Here is a 12,247-nt window from a genome sequence, read left to right on the forward strand (position 1 = left end):
CACCAAACGTCTCAACTGGAGAGTCATGGTTGGGTAGGTCCTCGAGGGTATGATCAAGAGTCTGCAGGGGTACTGAAGAATAACCCTATGGATGCCCATGTCCACAAGCCTCATTGGAGGCAACACTCCAAGGGTCCTTTGTGTCGCACCATATGCCACTGCATAGCACCAAGTACCACCACACTCCTCGGCATGCCACTGTACTCCACAACCTATCCCTATACACCACAGGATACCCCCGCTACCGCTATACCCTCCTATACCGTCCCGTACCCTGTCTATGTCAAGGCACCAATCACTCCCCGCGTGTACTCAATATGATGTAAGACACTCCTACTCCACAACGCAATCCAACACACTCCGACATACCACCATGCATCTCCATGCCCATCTGTAGACCACCGCTCAACGCTAGATGCTCCCACACATCCTTGGATGTGATGGCCTAGAGTTTTGTCCCTACGTGTCAGCCCACACTCGATCGATATCATCACCTCCATCGTCGCATCACTATACCCACCAATGAATGAATCTCTGCTCCAAATCCTCCCTGAGGGATCCAAAAAGCAAATCTCCCTATGTGTCAATAGTGATGCCACCATTGTTCTGCTCCTCTGCGTCCTTTGTGCCCCACACAAATGTGAAAAATCCCTAGCTCCATACAAGGCACCGTCTGGTGGCCTGCCAATGCCACCTCCTCCGACAAAACTCCTACTAGAGTATGTTGATCATCCTGTGATCCCATGTATTATCATCATACTAAGACAACTCAAAGAGTCTGTCCAGAAACTAGTTGGCCACTAGTGCTAACTGAAACTCCCCAAGCAAATGTGTGCCCTCAACTTCTAGGTCAACTGTACCACCCAAGTCGTAGTCAACCAGCATACTTGGGAAATGATAGGTAGTCCCACCCGAATCCCAAAGACAATCTGGGCTTCCGATATCCCCAGGGCCTAGAAGCTCCTACTGAGCAACACCCGAGTCCACCACCATCTCCATAGCCCACTCCACCGGATACCAACTTAGGATCTCTCGCCATCCAACCCCAAGAGAGGGATCGAATGCATGAACCATGGCACATAGAACAACCCCAACATGCGGATGTTGCACCCTGTGCAACTCAAGTCGTCTCATCCCGCTATCTAGGTCAACACATCAGATCTGACTAGGTAGCTCTGTCTCTTTCTCTCCAATGGGCAAAGGTGACCCAACAGTGTTGCTAGCCCCGTCTATGTATGCCTGAAGAGGGTTGCTCCGACTCTCCAATGTGCCCTCTAACTGTACCATTAGGGAATCCAACCGTTCCCCAATGTGAGCCAACTTGGCCGCTGACTTGACACAAACCACTCTCATGCCCTCCATCTCCTCGTTTTGTAGCAGAATAGCCTCTCGTACTGATGTGGCTTTCCTTTTTAATGCTAGAAGGTTGGCTTGAAACTGATGACACTATTGTGTGCGACCATTGTCCAATACCTCTGTATTTCTTAGCGCCTCATCAAGGGTGGATATGTCTCCTGGTACCTCACCCATTTTCTGTGTGCTGCTATCACTCAAAAACTCGAACACGACCCCAGTCACCACCTCAACGGATGGCACTACAGGGGGTATGCTCTACTCTCTCCACTATGATGTCAACTGGCACGGTCAAGGAATTCTCCAACACAAGTGACCCCTGCATCATATTGGATGTATCTACTTGTTCCCCACAATCCTGTGTAGATGGTTGCACCCCCACAGCCTGTGCAACTCTAGTGTCTCTTTTGTAAGGAAGAGGATAGATCTAGCCTAACACCTTCATCAACTGGGTCAAGAATTTGCGCATATTAAATCCCCCTTGAGCCATGGGTCGTTTATGGTTAAACCTGTCACTGTGTAATATGTATACATGCACAAATCTTCCTTGATCTAGTTGGTTGCCCCACAATTGGACAAGATTATGGCTTTGATACCACTGTAATATTCCTAATAGAAATTTACAATGATTAATAAAGCAAACATAGCAAAAACACACACATAAAATTACACCACATCAAACACCCAGAAAATGCCAAAATTTGCGCTAAGCTAAGCCATTTTATTAAGATAGATGTTGGTTACAAGATAATATCAGAATGTATGCACCTGGGCTTGCTCAATGCAAGCTAACAATGCCCAAGTGATGAAATCAGTTGCTCGAACACAAGTGTGGTTGTCCCCAACCAAGCTCTACATTATCCCTCTGAAATCTGCACTATTGACTGCAAGGAATGGCTACTAGGGCCTCCTCCAGTGCGCAAAAAATTCCGGGAAATTAACCTCGGGCTCTCCACCAATAACACACAAAAACCCACGAAGGAATTGACCAAATGTCGACCTTGGAATTTTGACAGAATTTCCCCTAGCTCCTCTAGTTGTTGGTTGAGTTGGGACCCCTGTTTGACCCCTCAAATCTGCCCAGAAAATCCAACCAAATTAATCTTGGTCTCTCCTCAATAAAGCCAAAAAAACTTATAGAGGATTTGGGCTGAGTCCAACGTGCCCCAGTGACCCCAATTTGTGCGTGGACCTCTAACTGGCTAGCAAACTGGCTGTAGATGAAATCTGCTACAAAATGCTCCAAATTTCTCCTAGAAAATCTCCTTCCCAAATTTTCCCTTATTCCTCCATAGCCACATCATAGACTCTCCTTGCCCAAGTGATTGCATAACAATGCCCCGTGAGTCCCTGTGCGGACCAAGAATTGGAGCAACTCAGCTCTCCCAAACGCCTCACCAACAAACCTGCAAATTGACAAGAAACTCCAGTCCTCTTTGTGGAAGGATTCTTTGCTAATTGGCTTACCCAAATTCCCCTTTTTGCTAGCCCTCCCAAGAGCCACAAATTATCTTCTGCGTCCAAGGGAAACTCGCTCCAGATGAAGGAAATCACTGTAAATGTGCCCAATGGAAACTCTGAACTGAGCTCCCCAATTGCCTCACTAAGTAGACACTCGAAGTTCTCCGAAATGAGGGTGGAATTCCCGCTCTGAAATTCTTTGTGTTGAATAGCACGGTTGTCTTGTCTAAGCAGCTCAAGAGAACTAATGTTAAATTGTCAAATTATCAAAAATACCAAATGGAGACCTCCAAGCTCTATTTATAATTGTTGGCCCTCTCTACTTTGGTGGCCCCCACCTTCCACTAATTCACACCCCTTCCTTTCTCTCTCTCTTCTCACTAGTGCGAATTGCTCCATTGGGTCGAATTTCCTTCTCTTGTGGCCCCCACATTCCACTAAAGCTATAATTTTCTATTTCTCCTAAGTCCCATCTGCCAAAAATGCCTCCAATGCCCAAATTACAAAATTGTGCTATGCTTAGCACCTCCCCAATAAACTCCATTAATCCCCTCAAATAAGAGATCAAAATTGGGGATATTACAATCATCTAACCAATCTCTAACCATAGCTGAGACTGCAAGTCATAATGCTTCTTCATCTTTTTGTGAAAGAGCATTAGTTGCTATATTATCTTTACCTCTTTTATGTAGTATGTCTAAATCAAAGGTAGCAATTTTCTCTAACCATATTTGTTGTTCTATTGAAAGAGTTTTTGTCAAAGAAAATATTGGAGGCTATTGCGGTCTATACATATCAAGAATTTGCTTCCTAGAAGATATTGTTGCCATTTGGCTAGGGCATGCATGATGGCAAGCATCTCTTTATCATATGTAGATTTTAAACATTTTCTTTTATTAAACTTCCTACTTTCAAATGCTCTAGGGTGGCCATCCTACATCGACACTACCTAACTCACATCACACAAGGACACGGAGGACACGAAAATACGAGAATCCAACACGTGACATGATGACCCCCCGGAACATGACACAGAGGTCATCAGCCAAACATGAGATCTCTCCCCCATAGTTGGGGAGGTCATGGTTTGACTCTCTTGATTCCCTCAAAGTTAGGCTCTGTAATCAGGGCCAATGGTTTACCCAGTTTACCATTCATGGATCATGGAGAGGGATTTGTATGGTTTTCTGCAAGATGTTTTCCTTGGAAGATGAAAAATGGACAATACATAAAAGTCAACTCCAGAACTTAACAGAGCGAATTGTACAAGCAAAAATGGAGGGGAAGTGACATAGGAATATTTCCCTAAAACAAAGGTGCCAATTCTACATAAAACGTGAAAGTGAGTATTGCAAAGTAGCCTAAGACCAGAGTTACTTACTTCATATGAAATGCAAAACTGTTTGTTTACACAGTTCTCTAAGATAATCTGGGTCACACGAAGGACATGAATGACAGCTTCTCGAGGAAAGTGAGCATCATCCTCCATTAGATTTCCCTCCAACAGGAAATCCCTTCTTGGTTTAACATATTTTTCAAAGAACAAATTGAAATGACTGAAAATATCAACCCAATGATAAAAATCACCCTGCAAAGACCAGAACCATTCTCATTAAAGGCAGAATAGTAAACTCTCAAAAAATGAGCAACATCAATATCAACAAAACGCAACCAAAAGATTTTAAATATACCTTCTCATACTCCCAGCTGAATGTTTTCAGAGGAAGCTCTATACTTTCAAAAGGAGTACCGATAACAGTGTTGATAAAGGCCCTCACTTTTGGAGGCTGAAAAAGCACAGAAAAATATCATTATTACTAAATATTTCAGGAAAAGTAAACAAAGACAGAAACTTTATATTACTACAACCAAACTTGGAGATTCAAATATACTTTCTGGAAGAACTGAACTAGCATCATATTAATTTAGAACATATGGAAAATTCTTAAATTGCAGAAACTTCAATAAACCCATTTTCCAAGCTTCAACAGTTGACAAAGAATAGCATTGATTGTGAGGAAACCGAACACAAATGACATAGGTCATACCAAAAGCAATTCATGACAAATGTCTATAGTAAGATAATTTCTGCTAGTGGTCCTGTTGCTAGAACACAAAAGATTGAAGCTCATTTGAGATTAGTATCACTAGAGTTAGTGGCAAATGACAATGTCCTAAAAGAAAACTGGCTATCAATTAGCTATAACTAGCAACTTGCATGATTTTCTTATTTGATTCTTATTCAAGAATCCAAATATAATCTCTAGCTTTAATTTTGTTGATGATACACGGAGATTGTCACAGTTGCAAGCTTAATTCACTAGGAAGCAACCTGTCATTGCCAGTAAAATTCTATCCATGTAAATTTATCAGCTTTTTCACATTTCTGATACTTGTATAAGAAACTTATCTAATAATAAAACTCAATTTCTATCATTTTTATTTATAGCCATTCAATGACAGTGGAAACAAAGAGTCTTCTTAACCATCCAAGTGGGTGAACCCTAGAAGAAAACATTTTCTCCCATTCTGTTCAGTTTGCCAGCCAGCAGCCCTATCTGATCTACAGATAGCTAGCCTCAAAGGCCCTCCATCTATGCTCTGGACAGTGCTTTGTGACATCTAGCTTACTTATCAGATGAAGGTGCTTTGTGACATCTAGCTTACTTATCAGATGGAGGTGGGTCATACATTTTGAAGTACATTAACCACTATTGTAATCAAGTGCTTTCATTTAACGCTTACGAGCATATTGGTATGGATCACAAGTTGAGTTTGATGATTGAACACATTTTGGTTGTATTCTTGTTCCCATGCTTCACCTTGGTGATTATCCCCAGCCCCTAGTCCAGTCTAACTTTGTTTGAGGCATTTTCTTTCCACTATCCAAGAGGGGCATAAATAGGAGGCACTGATTGAAGTTGTGTGTCCATGGTATAAAAATCCATACTTAACATTTTCTACCTATCCCCATATCTGTTGATTTTGGGTAAGCATTGGATTTTCTCTAGCTCCGAAATTTTGTGGAGGGGCTAGGACACATGAGATCTCCAAGGCCCAGAAATTGTTGGAGAAATTCCACCCGAATGAGGAGTTATTAAAATAATTAATATTTTTAATGGATTCCTAAGTCTAAACTTAAGATAATTAAGATATTAATGAATATTAATAAAGATATGGGTGAGAAGCTTCTAAGAGACGAAGATCAAGTCTGTTTTAATCTTAGCCATTGATTAGAGACTTAATCTTAGTCGTTGATTCATCAACACAAAAAGTATAAGAGAAGACTTGAGAGTCATTTGGAGACACACCGGGCAAATACTCAGTACCCCGAGGGAAATCGATTCTCAAGGAGAAGGAGTTCAATTTCAGAGGGAGAGTTGCAGGGTGGAGGAAGAGGAGGGCATCAACAGCAGTCAGTGGCTAAGGAGGAGGTGGCACAGGGAATTCGAGAGACAACGCAGAGGGAAGAGCAGGCAGACAGCACCATTGGAGACACAGTCCTCACGCAAGCTGATGCAAAAGTGACGCAGAGGTGGGTGAAGGGTCTCCAAGGTGTCAGAACTTCTCCAGGAAGAGGAGAAACTTTGTCTCAAGTGTTTTCTCTCAGTAGTGTCTCAGTTTCTCTGTGAAATCATTCCTTGTAAAGCGATTGTTGCTGAAGATTAATAAAACCCTCATCTATTGCATCGATTTTCCCACATTGGGTTTTTCCATGGACAATTGTCCAAAAACAATTGTGTTGATGTGATTGATTCTTGTGCTTGTATATCACTATTATTTTCTCTATTTAATTATGTGACAACTGCAGTAGAATTTATTTTAATGTTTACAGAAGAGTTTTTGTAAATAACTTATTGTGAGAAATAAGTAGGTGAAATAAATCAGTTACTGTAGTAGAATTTCGTATTAGAAATTCTCACATGGTATCAGAGCAGAGATCGGGCAACAGGATAGAAGAATCTGCTATGAGTCAGGAGTATGATGCCGAGACATCAACTCAAAGGGACTCACGCAGATCTCCAGAGAAAGAAGAGAGCACGAAGAACATGGATCACGATTATTCTATGTTAGCTTCCAGACTGGAAGAAGAAGTCGCTTGCCTAGCAAGTTCTGCCTCCTCTGAGGTTTGGTATATAGATAGTGGAGCTTCCTGGCATATAACTTGAATACGAGAATTTTTTCCGAATTATCAGAAAGAAAGGATGAATTTTCAAATCACCATGGGAAATAAGGCAAAGTGTACCCCCGTAGGAAGAGGTATTGTAGTCTTTCATACAAAAGCAAGGGATCGGCTCAAGCAACCAATGTGTTGCATGTGCCAAGATTGGGGATGAACCTACTCTTTGTATCTCAGCTTCAAAACAAGGGCTATTACGTTTTCTTCATTAGGGAGAAAGTATATATCAAACACCCGAGTCAGAAAAAAAAGGCCCAAATTGGAATCAGAAGTAATAGGTTGTATAGATTACAGCTAAAATCTCCAATGGCACTGATAGGCAGCAGTGGGGATAAAGATTGGAATGAACTATGGCATAGGAGGATGGGACACTTACACCATAGGGCTCTAAGAGTTCTCGATAAAACAATATCCAGAGTTCCTAAATTAAGTACCGAACGAGATGATGTATGCAGAAGATGCGCACTAGGTAAGTACGCTAAGGTAGCATTTTCCAAAAGCAACAATAGGGCTAAGAGTGTTTTGGGATTCATACACTCCGGTATCTACACACCCATGTCCACAAAAGCTCTTAGTGGTGCCGAATATTTCGTCACCTTCATTGATGACCATTCCAGAAAGACTTGGATCTACTTTCTGAAAACCAAGGATGAGGTTTTTGGTCGATTCAAAGAGTTCAAGGCTCTAGTTGAGAATCTGACAAGAAAGAAGATAAAGATATTGCGCTCAGACAATGGTGGAGAATACATCGACAAGGACTTCACTGATTTTTGCACAAGGGAAGGCATCAAAAGAGAGTGGACAACCCCCTATAATCCGGAGCAGAATGGAGTAGCAGAAAGGAAGAACCGGACTATTGTTGAAGCAGCTAGGGCAATGTTGTATGATCGGGATATGCCCAAGTTTCTATGGGCAAAAACATGCAACATGACAGTATATATCCAAAACAGGACTCCTCACAGGGCATTAGGTAAGATTACTCTGGAGAGTGTCTTCATCGGTAAGAAGCCTGAGGTGAGTCATTTCAGGATATTTGGGAGTTTGGCATACTGCCATGTACCCGAAGAGAAGAGGAAGAAATTGGATCAGACTACAAAGAAAGGATATCTTGTAGGATATAGCAAGAATGCTAAGGCATATACAATCTATCTTCCAGGGAATAGGAAGATCGAAATTCAATGGATGTGAAGTTCATGGAGGACAAAGCCTTCAGAAAATCCCGAGAAATGCCTTCTGAAGAGCAGTCAAAGGATGATCCGTTGGTACAGCCACTTCGACCAGCAGAAACTAGCGCTAGTATTTCTCCTAAAGACAAAACTCCAGAGGTGGAGCCTCAAGAAGAGGAGGAGCAGATAGATATACCCACTACCAGTGGTAGAGCAAGTCGGGAACTTCGACAGATACTACAAGATGCAGAGGATTTTGTCGAGGCACCTAGGAACGAGAAAAGGGAGCGTAGACAACCAAACAGATACCAAGCCTTGGTGGCTTAGGTTGGAGAACCCTCCAGTTTTCAAGAGGCCATTCAGCATCAAGTATGGGTAGATGCTATGGTGGAGGAATACAGTTCCATAATGGTCAATGATGTCTGGGAAGTGGTACCTAGGCCTCAAGATAGGTTAGTTGTAGGGTTGAGATGGCTCTACAAAGTCAAATACGTTGCAGATGGCAGTGTAGAAAAATACAAAGCCAGGTTTGTGGCTAAGGGGTTTGCTCAAAAGGAAGGGATAGACTACGAAGAAACCTTCGCCCCAGTAGCCAGGTATACTTCTATTAGATCTGTGATATCCCTTGCAACTCAGATGGGGTGGGAGATTCACTAGATGGATGTCAAGACAACGTTTTTGAACATGGTGATAGAAGAAGAAGTATACATTGAACAACCAGAAGGTTTTGAGACACATGAGAAGGAATCTCATGTATGCAGATTGAAGAAAGCTTTGTATGGGCTTAAACAAGCACCTAGAGCATGGTAAGGTCGAATTGATGGCTACTTGCAGAAGACGGGATTCGGCAAGATTGACGCAGATCCTAACCTCTACTATCTAGTTGTAGAGAATGAGCTTCTAATTCTGGTTTTATATGTGGATGATCTCTTTTTGACAGGATCATCCAGGTTCATCAAATATTGCAAGGAGAACCTAGCCACAGAATTCGACATGAAGGATTTGGGATGGATGCATTATTTCCTGGGGTTGGAAGTTTGGCAGCAGAAAGGTGAAAATTTCCTGGGCAAGGGAGATATGCTACAGAGATTTTGAAAAGGTTCAGAATGCAAGATTGTAGACCTATGGCTACTCCAATGACCACCAACTGGAAGAAGATTGATGCATCTGAAGATAAACAAGTCGATCCCATCTTATGCAGGCATCTCATAGGGTCCCTAATGTATTTGGTCAATACTAAGCCATACATTTGTTACGTTGTCAACACCCTCAGTCAGTTCATGGTCGAACCAAAGAGGGCACATTGGGCAGCAACCAAGCATGTTCTCAAATATATATGAGGAACAGTTGATCATGAACTGATGTACGCCCAAGGCAATGACATCAGGTTGAGTGGGTTCACTTACGCAGATTGGGCTGGAAGTTCAGTAGATCAAAAAAGTACCACTGGGTATTGTTTCAGCATTGGATCAGGAATGACCTCCTAGTGTAGTAGGAAACAGAATTCTGTGGCCCTGAGCTCAACTGAAGCTGAATATATGGCAGCTAGCACAGCTTCGTGCGAAGCCATATGGCTTAGTAAATTGCATGTGAATCTATTCAGGAGAAAGATGGAAGCGACCAGTATTTTGTGTGATAATCAGAGTTGCATCAAGCTCTCTGAGAATCCAGTCTTTCATGATTGGTCGAAGCACATTGATATCAGGTGTCACTTTATCAGAGACTGTGTCCAACAAGGGGCAGTACAGTTGAGGTACACTCCAACAGGAGAACAAGTGGCAGACATTCTCACCAAGGCCCTAGGAAGAACAAAGTTTGTTTACTTCAGGGAGAAGATGGGGATGGTGAAGAATCTATTTCAGTAGCAGAAGCGGATAGTATAAGGAGTTGCAATGCAGCAGTTAGCAATGACAGTGCTATGGGCAGCATGATGCAGCATATTCAAAGGGAGATGTGGTACAGATGTAGCAGTGACAGTAGCAGTGTCATGGGCAGCAGTACAGGTAGCAGCAACGCAGTGGATGAGGGGCAATTGACCGAGCATCAACAGCGTAAAGGACCAATGTCGTGGATCAGTGTGATGCTTCTATTGGGAAGTATTGCTAGGGCACATTCCTCGCTAAGAGGGAGTGTTGATTTTGGGTAGCATCGGATGTGCTCTAGCTCCGAAATTTTGTGGAGGGGCTAGAACACATGAGATCTCCAAGACCCAGAAATCGTTTGGAGAAATTCCACCTGGATGAGGAGTTATTAAAATAATTAATATTCTAAATGGGTTCCTAATTCTAAACTTAGGAAAATAAAAATATTAATGAGTTTTAATAAAGATATGGGTGAGAAGCTTCTAAGAGACGAAGATCAAGTCTGTTTTAATCTTAGCCATTGATTAGAGACTTAATCTCGGTCGTTGATTCATCAACAGGAAAAGTATAAGAGAAGACTTGAGAGTCATTTGGAGACACACCAGGCAAATACTCAATACCCCGAGGGAAATCGATTCTCAAGGAGAAGGAGTTCGATTTCAGAGGGAGAGTTGGAGGTGGAGTAAGAGGAGGGCATCAGCAACAACGGTCAGTGACTGAGGAGGAGGTGACGCAAGGAATTCGAGAGACAACGCAGAGGGAAGAGCAGGTAGACAGCACCATTAGAGACATAGTCTTCACGCAGGCTGACGCAGAGGTGGGTGAAGGGTCTCCAGGGTGTCAGAACTTATCCAAGAAGAGGAGACTTTGTCTCAAGTGTTTTCTCTCAGTAGTGTCACTGTTTCTCTGTGAAATCATTCCTTGTAAAGAGATTGTTGTTCAAGATTAATAAAACCCTCATTTGTTGCACCGGTTTGCCCACATTGGGTTTTTTCGAGGACAATTGTCCAAAAACAACTATGTTGATGTGATTGATTCTTGTGCTTGTATATCACTATTATTTTCTCTATGTAATTATGTGATAACTGCAGTAGAATTTATTTTAATGTTTATTGAAGAGTGTTTGTAAATAACTTATTGTGAGAAATAAGTAGGTGAAATAAATCAGTTACTGCAGTAGAATTTTGTATTAGAAATTCTCACAATATCCACATCACAATCTTCAAGTTGAGTGCTATCTATCACCAATATCGACTCCTTGTTTTCATCATTCTTGTCTAGGAGGATGGAAACTTTTCCCTAAGAGGTTGATGCAACAGAAAGAAAAGAAAGAGCATGAGCCATTATGATAAAATGCAAAAGATTGGCTAGGATATAATAAAGTACGTGGACAAAAGCCTATCCTGAGCTCTACCTCCCTCATTAGCCCTCACCCAATTCCTGGCTAATGCATAAGCAAATCAAAATGGAAGGAACTTTGATATCCCAACCCTAACAAGCAAGAAACCACTTCATCTTTACAAAGTAATTAATGCATGTGACCCAAGCTACGCAAGAAAAAAAAAAAAACATTAAAGAAAAAGGTGCACAAGAGGGGTGGTAAAAATAGGCCAAGGAAAGGGGTAACTCAAGTCCCACGATTGCTCTCTCTTCACATTATAACACTCAAGAATGATGGTATTTTATAGCCAATACACAAATGGTGGCATCTTCCATGAAGTAAACCCCCACCATACCACTATCCACTTGCACTTGTTGATTGATGTGTCAGCTTAGGCATTGTTCCTCCCCTTAAGGTTGGAAGCACCTAATAGGGGCTCTAGATAACTCTACCATATCTAAGCATCGTAACTTGTTTACAAACCCTAAGCTATAAGGACATTTAAAGATGACGCATGTGTGTGAAGTACTCTTGTGGCTTTTGCATTAAATATGGTCCATTATGATATTCTTATGGTTACTTCACCTATGATGATGATCTCACTTGATTTTTTAGGGTATGTTTCAGATGTTTTTTCCCAAGTACAATCATTGTCCCTTGAAGGATTGATTGAGACTTTTGAAGCACTTCAGAGAGGACATCCAACCCCACTTGATGACTCTACTAATCAATGAATGAATTGAATTGATTTTCAATGAGCAATGAAGCTCAATAAATAATACAAATATATTTACAGAAATAGAAACAGCAAGTTTCTACTAAGAAATAGAAACAGTAAGTTTCT

At 41.7% G+C, this 12,247-nt stretch overlaps 1 protein-coding gene across 1 annotated transcript in view; it reads right to left on the minus strand.

The window, feature by feature from the left end:
• LOC149205630 (E3 ubiquitin-protein ligase UPL1-like) overlaps positions 1 to 12,247 on the minus strand; it is an 82,631-nt gene that overhangs the window by 53,465 nt on the left and 16,919 nt on the right. Inside the window, 2 exon segments of the mRNA XM_089397455.1 lie at positions 4,196 to 4,402; positions 4,506 to 4,601. Coding sequence (XP_089253581.1) covers positions 4,196 to 4,402; positions 4,506 to 4,601 — 303 coding nt within the window.

The sequence above is a fragment of the Pinus tabuliformis genome, chromosome 1_2 (genome assembly GCF_031772625.1).
Source record: "Pinus tabuliformis cultivar Carrire ecotype Pingquan chromosome 1_2, CPIR1, whole genome shotgun sequence".
In the NCBI taxonomy this organism is placed as follows: Eukaryota; Viridiplantae; Streptophyta; class Pinopsida; order Pinales; family Pinaceae; genus Pinus; species Pinus tabuliformis.